The following is a 19,276-nucleotide window of genomic DNA, read 5'->3' as shown; positions in this document are numbered from 1 at the left end:
TTTTTTTTTTTCATTTAAAACATCTAGCTAGCCCATATTGAAAGCCCTGATATTGTATATGCTTCTGCGTCTACAGAGTCATAAATACCTGAATTTTTCTGGTATACATTTTCTGGATTAGATTAACTCATTACGATACGTCGTGGTGACTCAGTGGTTTTAGAGTTCTGATGATGGTCCCAAGGTCAATGGATCGTTTCGGGCAGTTGCGCTTCTATTTAGATGGAGGCGAAATGCATAATACGTCCGTGCCGTGTGCAAGGCGGCGTCAGCTCACGTAGTGAAGCTAAGGCAGACAAAATTGAACTGGAGCCCTCCCCACTATTGGTTTACTTATACCCAAAGTGTCGCACAGGAATCTACACCTGACTTTAAAAAGTTTTGACAAAACACTTATAGACAATACGACGCCGAGGTGACGTGAATTCTGAGATGACAATATCGCAAGAGTACTCCCAAAGAAAGAGGTAGTTATACTACATGATACGTTGGTTAAACATAACTGTATATAAGTGTGGAAAGCCTCTTTCTATGCTTTCACTGTAACCTGCGCTCAAGAGTTTTTTATGCAGGGAATTGAAACTAGACCCGCTTCTGCAAAGCATTCAGTGAACGCAACGCCTTCGCTTCCTCGATCGACTATAGGCGTTCGTCGAAATACAGTTGACATCAAAAAAGCGGAGTGCATTGCTCTTTTTTCAGAATTGAACAGCCATCTGTTTTGCTTCAGCCCCTTTCTATTTAAAAGACGCCGATAAAGAGCAAGGAAAACCTCTTTCTCAAATGCTTCGTGGTTCCTGTTAGATGTGTGCTGTACAGATATTTGAGAAAGCGCTCTCCAATGACACGTGCTGCCACGTAGCGATAATGCGCTTATTTTGTCTTCGCGAATACGTGCTCCTTTTGATTTTATACATTGTAGCTCGGCTAACCTAACCTGTTATGGGCTTTTCTCCTACAGAGTAGGCTGGCCCAGTAGAGTATATAAACTGGGCGCCACCAAGCCTTTACCATTCTCTCACGCAGTACTTCGTGCAGGAACACCAAAGATGCACGCTCTGGTAAGAGGACTACTGTCTGAAAGCGTACTTTTATTTTGCATTGATTTGGTTTGATCTTAAAAATCTCTGTTTGAATATGTCTACTTGTATTCAGAAAAACGGCTCACCTGCGAGAATACTTCATTTGTAGTGGAGCAAAACAACAGTTCGGCCCGTTTGAGTGTCTATATTATATCCTACATGGTTGACAGATACCAATGCCACAATCTGATATGTATTTTTCTTAATGTACTGCTTTCATGGCGTGAATAACTGATCGCGTTTTCCACATTCTCCAAATGCCAGCAGCGGCCCAGAGCCGCCGTAGATCTAGCAACGTAATTCGCGTACGTTCAGCCGACTTTCGTGTCTGGTTAGTGCTCGCGTATTAGAAAGAAATTAAATGAGAATTGCATAAAACAATACCAGATACTGTAATGTTGCTATAACCGTATGAAGCCAAAGGCATATGAAGTGATAGCTCCACAAAAACTAAGCTGAGTGTGAAGAAAATAACGACCATACTAAGGCGTTCGGGATCCCCCGATATGCCGGTTAAACAAGCCCGTCCCCCTCATCCCAACCTGGTGTGAATTGTAGGGAGATAGAGCTAGTTAGGCGTCCAGTATCTACCACGTGTTCCAAGGAGACAAATCTTGCTGTGCTACTATAAACATCAGCCAGTGAGGGCAGCCAGGGAGGAGTCAGGGTTGGGTTTGAATACAGCTGAGTAATCACGCTCCTCGAATCGTCATCTCAGAGCAGGGAAAGAATACTAGCCATGTACCTTTACATCACGCATTTGTGGCTTAGGCTGAGAACAAATTGGCGGGGGGGGGGGGGGGGGGGGGATTCATTGAATTCCAACTGGCTGATGAAACCGCGCAGCAATGTAGTCCTGGTCAGGACTTCAGGACAAGAAAATACAACGCCGAACTATGGGGCTAAAAATGAATATGAAGGAAACTAAACGCCGTGAACCCCTCCGGGTAAAATTCAACAGCTTGTAACAGGAATCGAGGTGTTCGAAGTGTTGAGCGAAATACCTTAATCTAAAACAAGGAATAACATGTCACCCCACGTCCAGATATTGGAATTGCAATTACGAGCTCAATGAGTGATAAATCGATTGCCTTGAAAGTAATTACCTTAGAGCAATAAAAAGCCTGAAATTAGAGAACAGCTGTACCTCGGCAATAGTATATCATAGGGCGAAAACGTGGAGGGAGGCAAAACATCTTTAAAAAAGCTGCGGACCGATAATTGACAGTTTTAAAGGAAAATGACAGGCTTAAGGCTGAGGCGTCGGAAGAGAGCAGACTGGGTAAGAGAACAAGCATCAGCAAATTGAACCCCGTCTGAAATTAAGAGGAATGCACAAAGTGAGCGGAATCCAGAACAGCTGACATTTCTTGAGGGTAGCGCAGTTCATTCTTAGAAACCGGGTTTATTATGTTGGCACACAGCAAACAATATTTTCATCCGATTTTTCTAGAGCTCCGGAAACATAGGCGAATCTGTGGCCATATTCACCGCGACCGTACTTTCATGTCTCTAAATATTTCTAGAAGAAACACTAGCGCAAACACTAATTAGGCAGTCTAAAAATAAAAAGAAAGGTATGAGGCGCCAGCGCTAAACAGTGACTCCGTAACGAGCGCTCTCTAGGTACAGACTCGGCCATCCATTCATTTATTCAGTACCCACAGCGCCCGCAGTCATTACAGTGAGGGGAAGGGGACACAATGTTAAAAAGCAGACCAAAGACACGTGACCTCGTGCCACACGGTAGTAAAATGCTAATTATACACAAAACACTCAAAAGCAATTAACATCAGGAAAAAGAATTCTCAGAGCCACAGTCAACACTCAGCATCAAAAAGAATACATCATTCGATACAGCGCTGACAACGCCGCGATGCAGGTCGCAAAGATAAACAGCGCGCTTTAGCGATAAAAATTCAAACATGGCCGACGCGGGGAAATGTTTCCGCGTACATAATATCCACGCTGAAAATTCCACTGCTCCGTCGGTGCATTAAGTAAGTAATTGTTCTATCTACTCTGCATAACTCGTGAGAATAGATAAAGCAGCGAGGACTGCTTCCTTTTGTTATGGGCCTCACTGTACATGCAGGAAATATATTTCATTGCACATCTTATGTCTTTAAAAAACTATCAAGTAAATATGATGCCGCTACGCACAAGAAACTGTGGCAAAAACAAGTTTTCTCGCGTGGTGTGAGTTTTCCTGCCGTTGAGTGGTGTAGTGGTATTGATGTGTTCTAAATTAGTTCGCTAACCTGCTTTACTTAAGAGAAACAAATTCGCGCACAGCAAAAGAAGACAGAAACGCCAACAACCAACGGCAAGCCTTGAAACTCAAAGGATATGCCTCTAATGTCACCGGATATTTTAAGAGTACGAACGCTGCCTATTCAGGCCAAATTATACGCATCCGCTATCGAAGATACCACAGAAAAATAAAGGGGCCCAATAGGTGACTCTGTTACTCTAACGCAGTCAACTAAAAGTTGTATGATAACATTAATTACTGAAGAAATTACTGCCAACATGGTCCCAATAACTACACAGTACATCGGTACTCCTCGGGGCTTAAAAGTAAGAATTGAGTCGGTTTAATGGTCAGTACGTCTACGATAGTTTTTGTAGCTTGTTTTTTGCTAATGAGAAATCCCAACTAATATTCAAACCACGCTTCGTGTATCTTTTCTTTAGGTCTAATCGGCGAATTGACTCGACATTTCATGGCGGGGGCGATATTTTGAGTTTCAGTACTTGCTGTACTTCCTACACACACAAAAAAAAAAAACTGATGCTCCGAAACTGCTTTAAGCCCGTTCTGATAAACGTCATCCAGGTTGCGCCCCTTGTCCTTCTCCTGGTCCTGGCCACTGCCTTCGCTGTTTCGAAGGTTGGCTACGGTGGACTCGGCTATGGAGGCCTCGGGTACGGAGGTCTCGGATACGGAGGCCTGGGCTACGGAGGCCTAGGATACGGAGGGCTTGGCGGCTTGGGCGGTGTTGGCGGCTTGGGCGGCGTTGGCGGCTTGGGTGGTGTTGGCGCTGGCGGCGTGGGCATCGGGAGCAGTGTCGCACTTCTCTCAGGCGGGCCTGGATTTGCCAAGGCTGTGGCTGGACCTGCCTTCGTCGTGAGGACGGTGCATCATGTCAACAAGGTCAGCGGCGGAGGAGCTCTCCTTGCCCACTCCGGCCTCGGCGGAGGAGCAGGACTTGGCGCCGGATACGGGGGCGGTCTGGGCTACGGCGGCGGCCTAGGCTATGGTGGCGGTCTGGGCTACGGCGGCGGTCTAGGTTACGGTGGCGGCTACGGTGGATACGGCGGATATGGCTACAAGGGCTGATCGCTGATAATGCGACTGCACAAACGGCAGGCATGTTTTGTAAAGCATAACAAAGAAAATATCCTATATCATACCAGCGAAGTACAAAGATATCCCAGATGGAAATCGTCATGAAACTGCATCGACTCGTTCATGGGGTTGACGAAGCGCACGCTCCTGGAAATTCTCAAGATCGTGAGAGATCATGCTAATTACATCACTGTAATAAAATTGAATATTATCGGTCTGCTTTCAATGCAACCGGAAAAACCAGAGTTGCCAGTCCTCGCATTAGAGCAACGGCAAGACCTCAGATGTCGTTCCGTCTTCTCGCATATTATCGTGCGGCTGCCTGTGTGAATTGAAATAAAGCTATTTATGACCCTGATATTGGTTGCACTCCTGTCATGTTAATTTCGTACAGTGCAAAACTCGCACTGCATGGCGGAGTAACGGTCTTAAGCCTGACAAAGGTATACATATATCTCTAAAGGATTTTTAAACATCCCTTGATGTGGCGATGAAAATGTGTGAGTGTTTTCAGGTGGAATATGATCAGATATTTGAGACGGCAAGAAGGAAAAGACACACTATAATGCATTGTGAAGTAAGTATGTTTACGGCCGTGCTTGTGCTTACACAAAACAAGTTCAGCAGCAGATCCTGTTAGTAATCGGTTTGGTTTGGATTATGGGGGTTTGACGTCCCAAAGCGACTCAGGCTATGAAAGACGCCGTAGTGAAGGGCTCCGGAAATTTCGACCACCTGGGGTTCTTTAACGTGCACGGACGTCGCACAGCAAACGGACCTCTAGAATATCGCCTCCATCGAAATTCGACCGAAGCGGCCGGGATCGAACCCGTGTCTTTCGGGCCAGCAGCCGAGTGCCATAACCACTCAGCCACCGCGGCGGCTGTGTTTGTAATCGGGTAATTCCTTTTGCGCAAAACAATCTCTGTTGAGCTGCCTTGTTTCGATGAAAATTCTGCAAAAATTTCACTACTGCGTGGAAATGTCCTGTCCCCATCAATCTATCTGTGATTATCACCAAACAATCAAAGCAGCTATACCTAGCAGTTCGCCTGTCTCGTTGCTTTGTAGACATGTACGCAAGAACATTCCGTAAAGTTAGTTGACCAAGAAATCCTGGCAACATGTGAATGCGCTCACGATCCTCTCATGCGACGTAGAAAACAACACGGTTCCGCATGCACCCATCCTTCATAGAATAATTCGTGGCGTTGCCTAACGTGTCGTAGACTTCGTGAAAATTGCTAATATGGGGGACGCGGCGCCGACATTTGAGACGCGCTTATGGAAGAATAAACATTGTGTACGCATGTTCAATGCTATTCCTAGGTCATGGTAGTCTGAATATATCCTCAAAGTTGAAAAGAATATTCATAATTACCATCCCAACGATAGAGCCAATAGCATGAAACTTGCATTTGACTCGCCCTTCTTCCTTTCCCACCGAAAATTATCACTGCGTCCCGCTGTTATCAGAACTGTTATCATAACGGCGCGCGTCAGCCCAAATACATTACACTGCCTGCTATATTTGTCAAGTTGGTCCCTTTAGTTACAAACCATTACAGCGCGCCATCAGGAATTCGTATTCAGTAATATCAGATTAGCGTATATTACAGACAGCGATCTTTTCAGCAAATCATCTAGTAGCGTCTGTTCCGGACAACGTAAGTTCGGCCATGGAACCGAGTCATATTCTTATCTGGCTACCATTGCTTTCCTGCAGTTTTTTAGTGGGAAAGCACTATTCCGATAGGACAAACGCCAATCAAGATCTTGCCTTGCTTGTCCGTTTGGGCTAGTAGTGTGTGAGTTCGGGCCAAAAGGTGTAAATAAACAAAAGAATCCAGCAAATATTTCCGGGACTGGGTGTCGAACCCACGGCAGGGCTAAGAGGTCTGCTTCGCTGGCCAGTGCATGAGAGCACGAGACTATTATTATTTTTTTTTGCATGAAAATAGTGCTGAAAAAAAAAGTCTAAGCACGCTTGCGCCACAAAACACCAGGCCATCTCACCCCTGCATAAACCCTCCTTTCAAAACATCAAAAGTCTGCGAGGCACACACATGCATCCAAATAGGGAAGCCAGCTTGGCGGCTCTTGCAGGGCAGCATATACTCCCCGCACCAAAGCGCATTGTTCACGAAACAAAGATTTCGACGACCGCGGTGATTCAGCGTGGCGGTCCATCATGCGGTTCTTCCAGAGACTAAATAGTCCCAGCAACATAAATAGATCGTATGGCACAGCACTGTTTTTCTCCGCGGGCCAAAAACGAATACTGTAGGTGTGATGTCAATGTCCTTCTTAATTGTTCGTTGTAAAATGGCCCAGAAGAATATTGCACCAATTCACAGAAAAAAACAATGGTGAATTGTCTCTGGTGTATTGCACAGGCGACAATTCACCGTCCATGGCGCAAGCATGTCCTTAGCATGAAGCCATGCCTTCACAGGCAGCGTAGACGTGTGCAGGTTAAAAAGTATGTTTTTGCGGCAGAAGAAATGCACATTCGCCTAACACGTTTTAAAACAGTGGTGTCAAGGAACTCCAGATATGTTTGCCGATACAACGGTACAGGGAACAAATACTCTGTAAGTGTCCGAGTCATCCGCCTTCTGGAGAGGCTATACAGGTAGTCTAAAGAAAAGCGCACAGTGAAGAAATTGAAGGTGTCAGCAACTTCCTTAAGCTATGCCCATAAATGCCCCTCACGAGTGTGTCTCGTCGGTGCGAATAGGAAAGGCAAATGAGCACTGAAACGCCTAATAAGCACGGCTAATAAAAAAGGGTGGTTTGAAGATTTGAAAAAAGAAAAAGAACGCGAGACAAGCTGATGCACGAATAATTGAGCAAGGCCGATTCCGCCAGACTCTATAGAAAGAAATAGGTTATCGCGACGCATGGGTTCCCATTGGGAACGCCATACGAATGTCGCAAATATTCGGTGCATCAGCTGTACTTTCTCACTCGCACAGTGGAGAACCTGCAGCACATAGATAAGTTTTGCAAATAAAAAGATGTCACAGACTTGAGCCCGAGCAAACACTGATAGTTCCCTACCCATCAAAGCCTGGGTTTGTCGCCTCATAAAGACTATCTGAGAATCCCAGTAGGCGCCACTGTTGCGAATTTGGTGAAAAGGAACCCTTAGGTAGTGAAGGGGCCCGCAGTCCCAGTTTATGCCACCATAATGACTTGGCGTTGTGCCCCAATGGTCCACCCAAAACTCCTTGGATTTATCTAAATTAAGAGGCACGCCTGATACTTCGCAAAACTGTTCAGCACGAGACTATTCCCGCCACCGATCACGCCTTCATCTGTGGCGCGAAGACACACACAGAGAATTCTGCCTTTTGCTTCGAGTCCTCACTCTGGATGACACCACCCTCCTTTTAACAAGAAAGTAACACCTCTGGCGCCGCACACGAGCACTAATCCCTCCGTGTGCGGTAACCCTCCCCCGTGGTCTTACCCGTGCAGAAGAGGTTGCGCTTCGGAGGATAAGGGTCGGGGTTGCCCTAATTCTAGCTAGCTGTGACACGCAAGTGGCCGCATTTCAAATATTTATATCCCCGCCCCGGGTGTCCAGTCTGCAAGAAGAGAGACTGTGAGGCGGATATCCACTACCTGTTGTGGGACTGCCCGGCGCTGAAGTCGACTAGAATTCGGCACCTGGCGGCAGTAGGACTCTCACCGGATAATCCGGATTCCTATATTGTCTGGACACAGGGTTCATATCATCATTCACTTTTTGATTTCTTCAAATCAGCCCACCTTTTTTCATTTATTTAACCATCTTACTCATCTTTCACTTCATCGATTTTATGCCTTAAGGCAATAAACATTGCTTCAAAAAAAAATTGTGTCTTCGTCGTTGTCGTTATCATTCATGCAAGTGGGCTTTCGCACGTTTATATAATTTAGGCAAAAACTGTAATTTTTAAAAATTTTCATTCGTTTTGAAGCTTCAGTGCCCATTTCTATCTGTGTTTTATCTTTAGTTTGCATTCGTGCGCTGCACGTAGTTCTTTTATTGGATAAGTGTGCCTATGGCATAAGTTTAAAAAAAGGAAGGGGGGAAGGAATGCAAGGGATTGTAAGTTGAAAGAAGGAATGAAGACCCGTTGCGCTGAGGTAGTCGCAGAGGTTCCTAACGAAACGGTTGTTCATAGTCCACTTCACGTAGTCACTTTCGCGGTTCCACCGCAGGCCCACCTCCCTGAGGAGCCGTTTTTTTATAGCAGCCGTCGCTGGGCACGTCCACAACAAGTGCCGCACATCACAAATGTCCGGTGCAGCGCTACAGTGAGGGCACCTGTCAGGTGCTGACAGATCTTTGGCACGCCACCGATGACGGACAGATGGTGTCAGAGCCGCCGCTGCCCGAATCCGGCGCACGGATACCTCCTCCTGCCGAGTAAGACTACAGGGGAGAGGGTGCGAACACGGAGGAATTAGAGCGTGTGTTCGCTGGCGCAGAACTTCGGAATCGGAAACATGGGACAGGAACGGATCTGGGGGAAGAGGAGAAGGTGGCGGATCGTCTGATGTATGAAGATGAGTCATAGCATCCCCTTGAATGTTATGTGGATCCTGGGCATGGCCGGGAATCCAGTGTATGCGCACAGGACATGGATACTTTGCGCAGAGTACATGAATTGATTGTGAAATCTGGAATGTCAGTCGAACAGCCTTAAGCTGTTTAAGGGCGGCGCGGAAGTCGGTGTAAATATGAACTGTTTTGAATGTTGGAACGAGCGGAAGGGAAGCAATGGCATTATAAGTGGCTTGAAGTTCTAATGCCAGGGGAGTGCGCGTATCCGCAGTATACGTCGCGCGAGAGTTGAGATGCGGATGAGATGGACTATACACAGCAGTAACTCCCCTCTCTGCAGAATGTGATGCACCCGTGTATAATATGCACCCTACAGGCAGATACGCTGCTGATACTGACGGGGAAACAGTGGGGCGATTGTCTGTGAGCTGGCAATATGACCACGGAGGAAGTGTCTTTAAATGACGAAGTACGAAGTTGGAGAGGCTGTTTTCGAGCTCAATTCGCAACCCGTTCGTCGATGAGTTCACTGAGTGCATTAAGTTGGGCGAACTCCTGTAGCACAGGTAAGGGTGTTAAACGAGGCAGATATGTTATGACGCGCATAGCCTCACGATTGACAGCTTCAAGCCAGTTCCACTGTCTGCGGGTGAGACGTTGAAATTGTGCCTGATATACTATCCGTGGCTGAAGGATAGAGCGCACAAGCTGGTGGGCCGTATGAGCACGTGCGCCTCCAGAGCGCATAGGTATGCGACGAATCAGACCTAGAGTAGCGTGAGCCGATTTACGGGTGGCTGTCAGCCACGGGGTGCCACTCCCAGATGTATGGTGTAGAAGACCAAGAATACGAACAGTTTCTACCTGAGGAATCAGAGAATTATGTGCCGTAAAATTTAAAGGGGGAGCTTTCCGGAAGCCGGTTTTATTTCCAATGCGAATGAAACATGATTTAGTAGGAGAGAGCGTTAGACCCCGAGGTGGGAGGCGAGATGTCAATACACCCAGCGCGTGCTGAAGGACCGACTGATGGATAGACGCATCTGGATGACAGCACCACAAGGTTATATCATCGACACACGCAAGGACTCGGATAGAAGGAATGGTCTGTAGGGCTCGAAAAATAGGAATTAAAGCCATATTAAATAATGTGGGGGCGAGAACGGAGCCCTGCAGCACTCCTCTATTGGAAGTGAAGTTACCAAAGGGCTTTCCGTGGACACGCACGCTGAAGGATCGATTTGCCTAAAAAGGCGTGAATGGAGAGGAGGAACCGGTGAGGGAGTCTAAGAGTTTGAAGGGAGGCAAGAATGGCAGAGTGAAGGATGTTATCATATGCCTTTGTTATGTCTGTAGCGGTTACGGTTCGCACAAGGTGACTCTGCGGAGAGTGGTCAAGCACGTCAGCAGCCAAAGTAGCAAGGCCGTCTTCCGTTCCAATTTGTGGGCGGAAACCAATTTGGAAATGTCAGTAACAATCATGTGATTCCAGCCACCACGACAAGCTTCCTGCTAGAATGTTTTCATAAAGCTTACAGATGGTACGCGTAACGGAAATTGGGCGAAGGGCCGAGAGAGATACTGGAGATTGACCTGACTTGGGTGTTGGAACCACAATAGAATGCTTCCAGTCTCCCGGCATGACACCAGAAAGCCACACTTCGTTAAAAGTATCAAGTAGGGTTTGCAAAGACCTCCCTTCTAAGTTACGGCATAAGGAGTTAGGTATGCCGTCGTGCCCGGGAGTAGTAGTAGTTTTTAAACATTCAATGGAGACCAGCTGCTCTGCCATGGTGAGGTCAGAAGTAATCCCGTCGGAGGGTTCTGTAACCGATAAGTCAGGTGGAGACGTAGCGGTGCAATGTATGGTTTGGAAAAAATTGACGGGCCGCTTGTTGTGCAAATGTGTCCTCATCCACATTTATCGCGAGCAGAATGATCTCTGTGTAATCTTCAACCTGAGAAGGGCGCTCCATGGCGTGAAACGCTCTCCAAAGATGTCGATTGCCCTGCGTAGAGGACAGGCGGGCACACCATGCCGCCCAGCGTTGCCTGCCTAGCCGCTTTGCATAGCGCCGCGCCCGTGAGGTAGCCCGGTGAAGAGTAGGAAGAGCCGATGGGTCATCGGGATGACGATAGCCTAAAGATCCGCATGGCGACGAACAGCCCAGAGATTCAAGAGATGTATGTCCGGGTTTGGGTCGTCTTCATTTACAGTAGTGTTAATAGTGTGAGTAGCGAGAACAGCAGAGAGAGTAGACAGTGCTGAAGAGGGGTTGAATGTAGATAAATGATTGTCTGCGCGTAGAGTCCCATGATGTTATTCGTACAGTGCGGCGTATTTTCCGTAGACGCGTAGGCGTGAGGGAGATAAAAAGAGGGCTGTGATCGCTACCCCAAGTACCAGAATCAACAGCCCAACGATGGTTACCGGGGCCAAACCACCAAGTCAAATCAGGTGAATACGGGCCACCTCGTGGGCAGGTAGAAGTATTTGGGCGGTTTAAAGGTTGAAAGGAATGATCCGAAAAGCTCCCTTGCAATTGTGCACCCCTTGAGGAATCCTATGGGTAACCCTACGCAGTGTGTGCGCCGTTGAAGTCACCACCAACTAGAATAGGGACAAGCGAGTTGGTAGAAAGTAGAAAACGAACCCATCTCAGATTGGGAGATGCGGAGCCAGGACGACTATAAAAAGAAACTAGGACAAGGGGTGTGCGTGCAGGTTTTACGAGAAGGGCGACAATCTCTTGACGTGTGTTGCACCATCGTGAAAGGTCGAGCAGTGTGTGCGGAACTGAACTGTGAATATAAATTGCAGATTTACCTGGGCTGAGGGAGGAGGCGGTGCAACGGCGATCAGGAATAGAGGGTGAATGGTATGCGCAGAAACCTGAAAGGCGTTATGCTCTTGCAGTAGGAACGCCCATGCCCCAAGCTTTCCGTCGCGAACGCGGATGTCTACTTCAGAGGCCTTTTTAGCGAATCCTCGACAGTTCCACTGCACCACCATAGATGATGTTACGCTATCCATGACGGGGCAGAAGAGCTTCCACGATGAGGGATGTCACCTGCTTCATCAGCGTTAATATATTTTCCACTGTAGGGGTAGTCACGGCCAATAGGTGGTCGGCACTTGGTTGTGGCCCAGTGCTTACTGGAGGTGATTCCTCTGATGATTGCTCCCGAGTTATTAGAATTCTTCGAGAGGATTCATTTTTGCAGGCGACTTGTGAAACTTCGCTTGCGTCTTCTTTGGACAAGCGGAGGAGCGAATATCATGGTCCGACGATTTGCACAAGGCACAAGGAACTGTTGGTTCATTCATGTCGGCCACAGCTGCTGGATTAGGGCAGGTATTTTGCATATGTCCTTTTTTGTGATAGTGATAAAAAATACGACGAGGTCGGAAGGGCTGTGGTTTGACGATCGCGCCGTAGTAGGTAAGGTACTTCCGGAGAGTCAACGGGCCTTGCAGGATGAGCAGGTTTGAGCCCCGGCGCCCCTTAGGCCGTGCTTGCAGTACTACGTGAGTTCAGCAGCGAATATTTGCGCGAACCTCCTCGGGAGGGCTCGTGCTGTCGACATGATAAACCATGCAGCGGAGGGTGTCAGGAGCCGATGCAAAATATATCTGCACCGGGACATGCTTGCTGTCATCCAGGGGGATCAGCGTAACTGCGCACATTTTCTGGGCGTCCATCAAGGATGACAAGTTTACCGTGATGGTGTTCGATGGGCGATGGACGACAAACCCGCAGTAGTTCGAAGAGCCAAGAGCGTGGTCAATTGTAGCTTGAACATTCCGGGCAATAATGGCAGTCATATCAAAGTGCAATGTAGGCTTGATGGTAACGCGGAACGAGTTCGCCGCAGGCGGAAGAGAGCTTTGACTCACGGGAGGCATCTGTACAGGAGGCTCAGATGCTGGTGACGGCCCTTGGTGACTGAACCGGCGCGACGGGCACAGTTTCTTGAGGGAGTGTCACGGACACGGAGGCGTTGGAGCACTCTATTTCACGTAGTTCATGCTTACATCCTGTCCAGCCCTCCACTCAGGAATGTTTTCTGCACGTAGTTCATGCTTACGTCTTGTTCAGCCCTCTGCTCATGAATGTTTTCTGTAATTGTTGTACCGATAAGAGAATAACTGGTCAATATGGCGATGGGAAGGCGGCTGCGTTTGGCCCGTGCGTAGAATGTCAAGCTCGTACGCCAGTCTGCATGTTCTTCGCCTAAGAAACTTTCCCAGTGAGCCAACCGTGTTATAATCCTTTCGAGGTGCAGGATTCAGGATCCCTCGACATCCTGGAGTGTCGCAAACGAAACAAAGCTGCAACCATGCCCATGGATTCAAGCCAGCGATCCATCCCAATCACCTGCGCCAGTCGTTTAATCTGCTGCAGTGCGAGAACGGGATGCAGGAATAGTTCGCAGCTTTGACGACGGCGACGTAGAGGATTGAATATTATCTTTATGCGGCTAGTGAATTACATTTCTCGAGTAATGAAACGGTGCGATCAACAGAGAGGCCGTTTCTACATCTGGTCGTCATGCTCGTTTTTCTCTCTGCTTAGTGCTGCCTCGCCTGTGGAAGCGGGCGCCCTGTGGTGCTATAGCTGCACGCTGTACAGCGGCCTGCGCGTAACGAGGCGGCTGGGTCCCTCTTTCACATGGTGCACAGGAAACGTCATATGGTGCTGATAACTGGACGACTAGCCTACGGCCGAGGGGGCTGGATCAAGCATGTCTTCTAAGACATCGAATACCGCTGTCGCCGACCTGTTGACATTACGCCAGAGCAACAAGCGGGTCCTCAGGCAGGTAATTTTGGCTCGGTCCATCTCCATGCAACGCGAACTGCCTTTCGCCTAGCTATTTCATCAGACGACAGCTAACTGCTGATACACATTATAGATTATACTGTCCTCATCTCTTTGTTGACTCCTTTGTGAAGTAAACTAACATTAAACACGACGAGACGCTCGCCTTCTGTCCGTCCTTCTACTACTTCTATGGTTCTCTTCCTCCGTATTGTCTAACTAGTGACATCGTTTCCAGTTGCGGAAAGCTGTGTCACTCACGGCTATATAGCTGTAGCCTGTTTTCGCAATAGCCTGTCTCAACAGCTCTCATCCGTGACATTTCTTCGCCGATGTATTTCTAGATTAAAGTAATATAAAATGTCTTCCATTCATTTAGATATATGCAACTTTTAAACATTTAGCTTTCTCAATTCAAAAGCGGCCGTGGACATGCATAAATTTTGGACAAACACTTTTTTTGGCTTTTAGCTCGAATGCTCAGCAATCCTGAAAAAGGCGAGGTTTCTCCGAAGCCGCAGAGATACGAGCAAGAAAATTACAAAGGATACTTAAGAGGCTTACATGCTGTATAGGCGAAAACAATACTGTGCGTCATCTTCAGCGGTCCACCTCGATGCTGGTTCCGCAGTCAGATATGAATTCACCACGCGCCTTCGAACACTGAATCCATCACTAGGACACTCGGATCGGATAACTGTTGCAAGCTAGCCTCCACCATCACCTAGAGACTTACGATATCTGTAAATAGTAACCGTGTGTCACGCCTCGCGTTAAGCTGCCACAGCTCGTGCTCTGCTGTTCATTCAACGTAGTCGTCTTCATAAACTTCTACCTGTACGCAAAAGCCTCGAAAGGAAACGCGCATAAATGGCTTCCTGATTCAATGGACACCTCAATCTCACTTTGAGCTACACGGCGGTGGTGAGAAAGAGATGTGCGCTTTTTGCGCTTGCGTTGAAAACGTTTCGGCAAAAACGCCGCTCTAAAGAAACAAGGTTCCGGCGCTCGTTGGGTTCAAAGGTGTCGGCTTTGACAACGTTGTAGGCCGTTGATTTTGAGGTAACGAATGGAGCATCACGCGTTCGCTGGCTCAATGGGCACCACAGTCGCACTTTCAGGTACGTAGCAGTTATACTCGGCTGCAAAAACCTTCTTTTGTCTAACATCTCGTGTGTAGCATTGGTACACCCCTTGCAATTTTTTGCTAAGCTTTCGTAAGCCCGCCATATTTTGACATGGGTAACGCTATATGGTTGTAAATAAAGTCATACTCACGTTATTTGCAGATTCAACACTGTCAATAGTAGTGCGACTTTCTTGCAGCTCCCCCAATCTGGGTTTCTTAAATCTTGCGCGAAGTCTCTTTCACTGGGCAAACAGTTTCAATGCCTTAGAATTAGGAGGGCCATGGAGATGAAAACTTTCCGGCAGGGTCGGCATCTATTTGAAGGCTCCTACTTCTGGATGGCTTCTAGAGGGATTTCCCTTATGCCATCTGCCATTTGTCAACAGTTTCCCTTTCTTCCTGACCCTTTCTCTCCCTTTTTTCACTTCAGAGGAGAGGAAGCAGAGGCCGCACGAAGAAATACTGAAAAATGAAAAAGAATGACAAAAAATTGAATCACACAACAGCATGTCTCTATGAAACATATCATTCTCATCTGCCTGTCTACGCCAACTGCAGGGCAACGGCCTTTCTCATGTCTATGAAATTAACTCTGTCATTTTTCAGCTGCAGCAACCGTATCTCCGCAAACTTCTTAATCCCATTCGGCCACCTAACCTTCTGCCGCCCTCTGCTACGCTTGCTTTCTCTTGGAATCCACTCGTTACCCTAAATTAACGGCAGTTATCTTGCCTTCGAAATGCATGCCCTGCCAAAGCTCATTTTCTTCTCTTCTCATTAACCCGTGTTTCTTCCCACATCCACTCATCCCGCTTCCTGCCTCTTTCAATGACATCTATAATTTTTCTTTCCATAGCTCCCTACAGTGTCCTTAACTTAAGCTGGACCCTTTTCGTTAGCCTCCACGTGTGTGCACCGTAGCTGAGTACCGGTAAGATACAGCGTTTGTACACTATTCTCTTGAGGGATATTCGTAAACTGCCATTCACACCCGCAGGGCGCTTATCTCGTCGTAGCAGCCATGCGCTTCAAGTTGCGCGCCCGCCATCGCATACTGCTACGTTTCCTGCTTCTTTCTTTTTTTCAAAAAACGACTGACTATAACGGCCTACCCCACGACATTGTCGCCATCACCTCATCATCTATGGACCATCTTCAATTGTACATAATCGTCGCCGTTTGTTTTACTGTACGGAAATGTAACCTCACCTCTTACGTAACACCTTTTGGAATGGCGGCCTTTAAGGAATAACACTTAACTGATTCAAGATCTGAGAGAACCTGCCATAAGCGCTCAACACCATTTTTATACATCTAGTTATTTCCCTCTCATGATCCGGGTCAGCATTCACTACCAGCTCTTAGTGCCCTTATGCCCTTACCAGTGCGAATTGCTCGCTACCAATTGTGAACTGAGGTTTCCTTTCGAGGCTCTTAAACATTACTTTTGTTTTCTGCATATTCATTTTAAGGCCTACCATGCTGCTCTACCTGTCTAACTCATTGGTCATGCTTTGCATTCTTATTAACCAGTGACTTTATCCTCAACTGTTTCCAATTCAGTCCTCGGAACACATGATGTAAACAGGCGGTGAATAACATTGGCGAGATCGTGTCTGCGTACTGACCCCCTTCCTTATGGACATTCTTTAGCTCTATTTACGGAGGGCTATGGTAGCTGTGTAGTAGGTATAGATATCTTCCAGTATTTTCACATAAGTATTTTCTACACCTGGCCTTGTACCTCCCATTAAACCTGATTACGATAGCTACACGGTGTAGGTGATACCGATTGGTCAGGAATCGCACACTTTATTCTCGTCTGTCCGCTTATCCACGATAGCACAGTGCATGCCCGCCGCCTAATTCTGTATATGCTTTATCTATAGGTCGTCCCTACTTTTTATGCGAAAATGAAGACTGGGGTATTTATTCCTTCTGGTTAGGTTTATGGGAGTTTAACATCTCAAAGCGACTCGGGCTCTGAGAGACGCCGTAGTGAAGGGCTTTTGAAATTTCGACCACCTGCAGTTCTTTGACATGAACTGAAACCGCTCAGTACATTATTGACTTCTAGAATTTCGCCTCCATCGAAATTCGAGACTGGCCGCAAGAATCGAACCCGCGTCTTTTCGGGACAGCAGCCGAGCACATTAACCACTGATCCGCCACGGCTACTTCTCGAATTTCTCGGGAAGAGCTACCTGGGTCTCGCATGAAGCACCGGAGGCTGAGTTTGAGGCTGCTAGATGCTGCGATGTTGTGGTGCATATCATAACCGCTGCGCCATTGCGCCGTTAGTTTTATGCAAGCATTAGCCGTGATCAGTGAATGCGACACGTTTTACGTAGTTGCGTAGTAAGAATTGGAATTACAATCAAAAAATAAATGTGATATGAAATGAGAGACACTGAACTCGCAATTGGAATAAAATCAGATCAGGAACAAACTGGCGAGTGATTAAAGCTTTCTTTCCCATTTATTCCGCAACAGTTCAATTTTGTGGCCGGTAATATAGCTCAGATAACACTCTCTGGTTTCTACACATTCAATATTCTGGAATGCAAGCCCTTTTTGTTCACACACCTCAATACACATTTTCAGTGTGAGCGCCGTGACGCTTGAAATTTTTTGCCATATTGTTCGGAATTTTTATTTATTTTTATTTGTATATTTCTGCACCCATCGACCGTTTCGCGCAATAAATACGGAGAGTAAGTTAGAAATGTTGATTATAAAAAGCAAGTAAGTAAAAATCGCACTTCCCAAACTACACAGAGTGGTTTCCTGGCAGAAAAGCAAGTACAAAGTAATATAATTTTCGGAAACTTATTGTTGTATCGTAGTAATGATAATTAGCAATGAAACAGTACATGTAGCTAGGTCCAACTTCGAAAAGCGCTGTGACCCGGCCAAGCTATGTAGAAGTTCTTCCGTTTGAGGCAAAGGAAAACTGTCGACCACAATAGCCTTGTTCGGCTCACGCAAATCGACGCACATTCGGATGGAGCCATCTTTTTTCCGAGCCACGACTATGGGGGAAATCCACTTGGAAGCGTCGACCCGTTCAATGATGTCTTGAGCTTCAAGCTTCTGGAGTTCCTCGGACACCTGCTGACGAATGGCAAACGGCAGCCGTCGGAGCTTGCAAGCAACAGGAGAAACGGAATCCTGCACTTTGACTTTGTGCACGTAGCCACGAGCAACTCCGAGTTCCTTGGAGAAGAGATGCTCGAAGTGTGGACGTAGCTCAGAAGGTAACAGAGGCGTATCAGGTGTCATGGAAAGACATTCCAACGATGCACCTTTGATCTTCATTTGCAGAGCGGCAATGGAATCCAGGCCCAGCAGTGTTGTGCCTCCCGAGACAACGTACAACAGGATGCAGGCGGTACGGTCGTGGAACTTTGCTGTGGCAACAAAACACCTTTGGACTATAATCCGAGACTTAGAATAGTTCAATAGTTGAACTGCAGTTGATTTAAGCGGGAAACATTTAGCGAAGAATCGGTGGTATAGATCTTCAGAAATAATTGACACAGATGAGCCGGTGTCAATCAGGAAGCGGATGAACTTGCCTTCAATCTGGACTGAGGCGAAAATTCCGTTTTTTTGACTTTCAACATTGAGAATAGACGCACTGCTGGAGCCATCCGGCATCGACGATCTGTCAGCAGTATCTGCAACTTGCTGAACTTGAACAGGACGGTCGGACGACTTGCAGAGAGAGTCGAAATGGCCCACCTTGCCGCACCGACGACACTTGCGGTTGTGGGCTCGGCATGCATGGTTGTTCGCTAGGTGAGTTGTAGAACCGCAGCGGTAGCACATGCGCTCTGGTATTGCAGCAGCAGGTTGTGATGGTTGATTTTGGCACTTGCAGCAATGGGCCTGAGGTGGTGTTTGTCTGGATCCGCGCTCGCATCTCACACGATGTACTGGAGCGTCCTCCTCAGCCAATTCCCTGGCTTCCCGGGAAGCTTGCTCACACTGTCGAGCAAGGAGCATGGCGCGCGACAGAGTCAAGGAGGAGCCTTCCATGAGTAGGCGCTCACGCAGATGGCAACTCGAGGTCTTCTCCACCAGCTGGTCCCTGATCATATCGTCCGCCATGGTCCCAAACCCGCAGTCGCCGACAAGGCTGCGAAGGACAGCGACGTACTCATCGGTTGTCTCTCCTGGAGCCTGAACTCGACGGCGAAAGCGATGACGTGCGGCGATTACATTCACAGACGATTTGTAATGCTCCGACAGGATGGATATCGCCGCATCAAATTCGTCAAGGCGGGGCGCCTCGTCACCGGAGTGCGAAGCCGCAGCTGTAGGCGCTGG

General features: G+C 47.5%; 1 protein-coding gene across 1 annotated transcript; it reads left to right on the top strand.

The window, feature by feature from the left end:
- The first annotated feature begins 1,034 nt into the window (after nucleotides 1–1,034).
- On the top strand, nucleotides 1,035–4,785 carry LOC144119299 (uncharacterized). The gene is made up of 2 exons (XM_077651959.1): nucleotides 1,035–1,061; nucleotides 3,922–4,785. Exons 1-2 carry the CDS (start codon nucleotides 1,050–1,052, stop codon nucleotides 4,423–4,425), a joined length of 516 nt encoding a protein of 171 aa, XP_077508085.1. The 5' UTR covers nucleotides 1,035–1,049; the 3' UTR covers nucleotides 4,426–4,785.
- Nucleotides 4,786–19,276: the final 14,491 nt, after the last annotated feature.

Source organism: Amblyomma americanum, chromosome 2 (genome assembly GCF_052857255.1).
Source record: "Amblyomma americanum isolate KBUSLIRL-KWMA chromosome 2, ASM5285725v1, whole genome shotgun sequence".
In the NCBI taxonomy this organism is placed as follows: Eukaryota; Metazoa; Arthropoda; class Arachnida; order Ixodida; family Ixodidae; genus Amblyomma; species Amblyomma americanum.
Note: the sequence above shows the minus strand (reverse complement) of the source record. Positions and strands in the feature narration are given on the sequence as shown.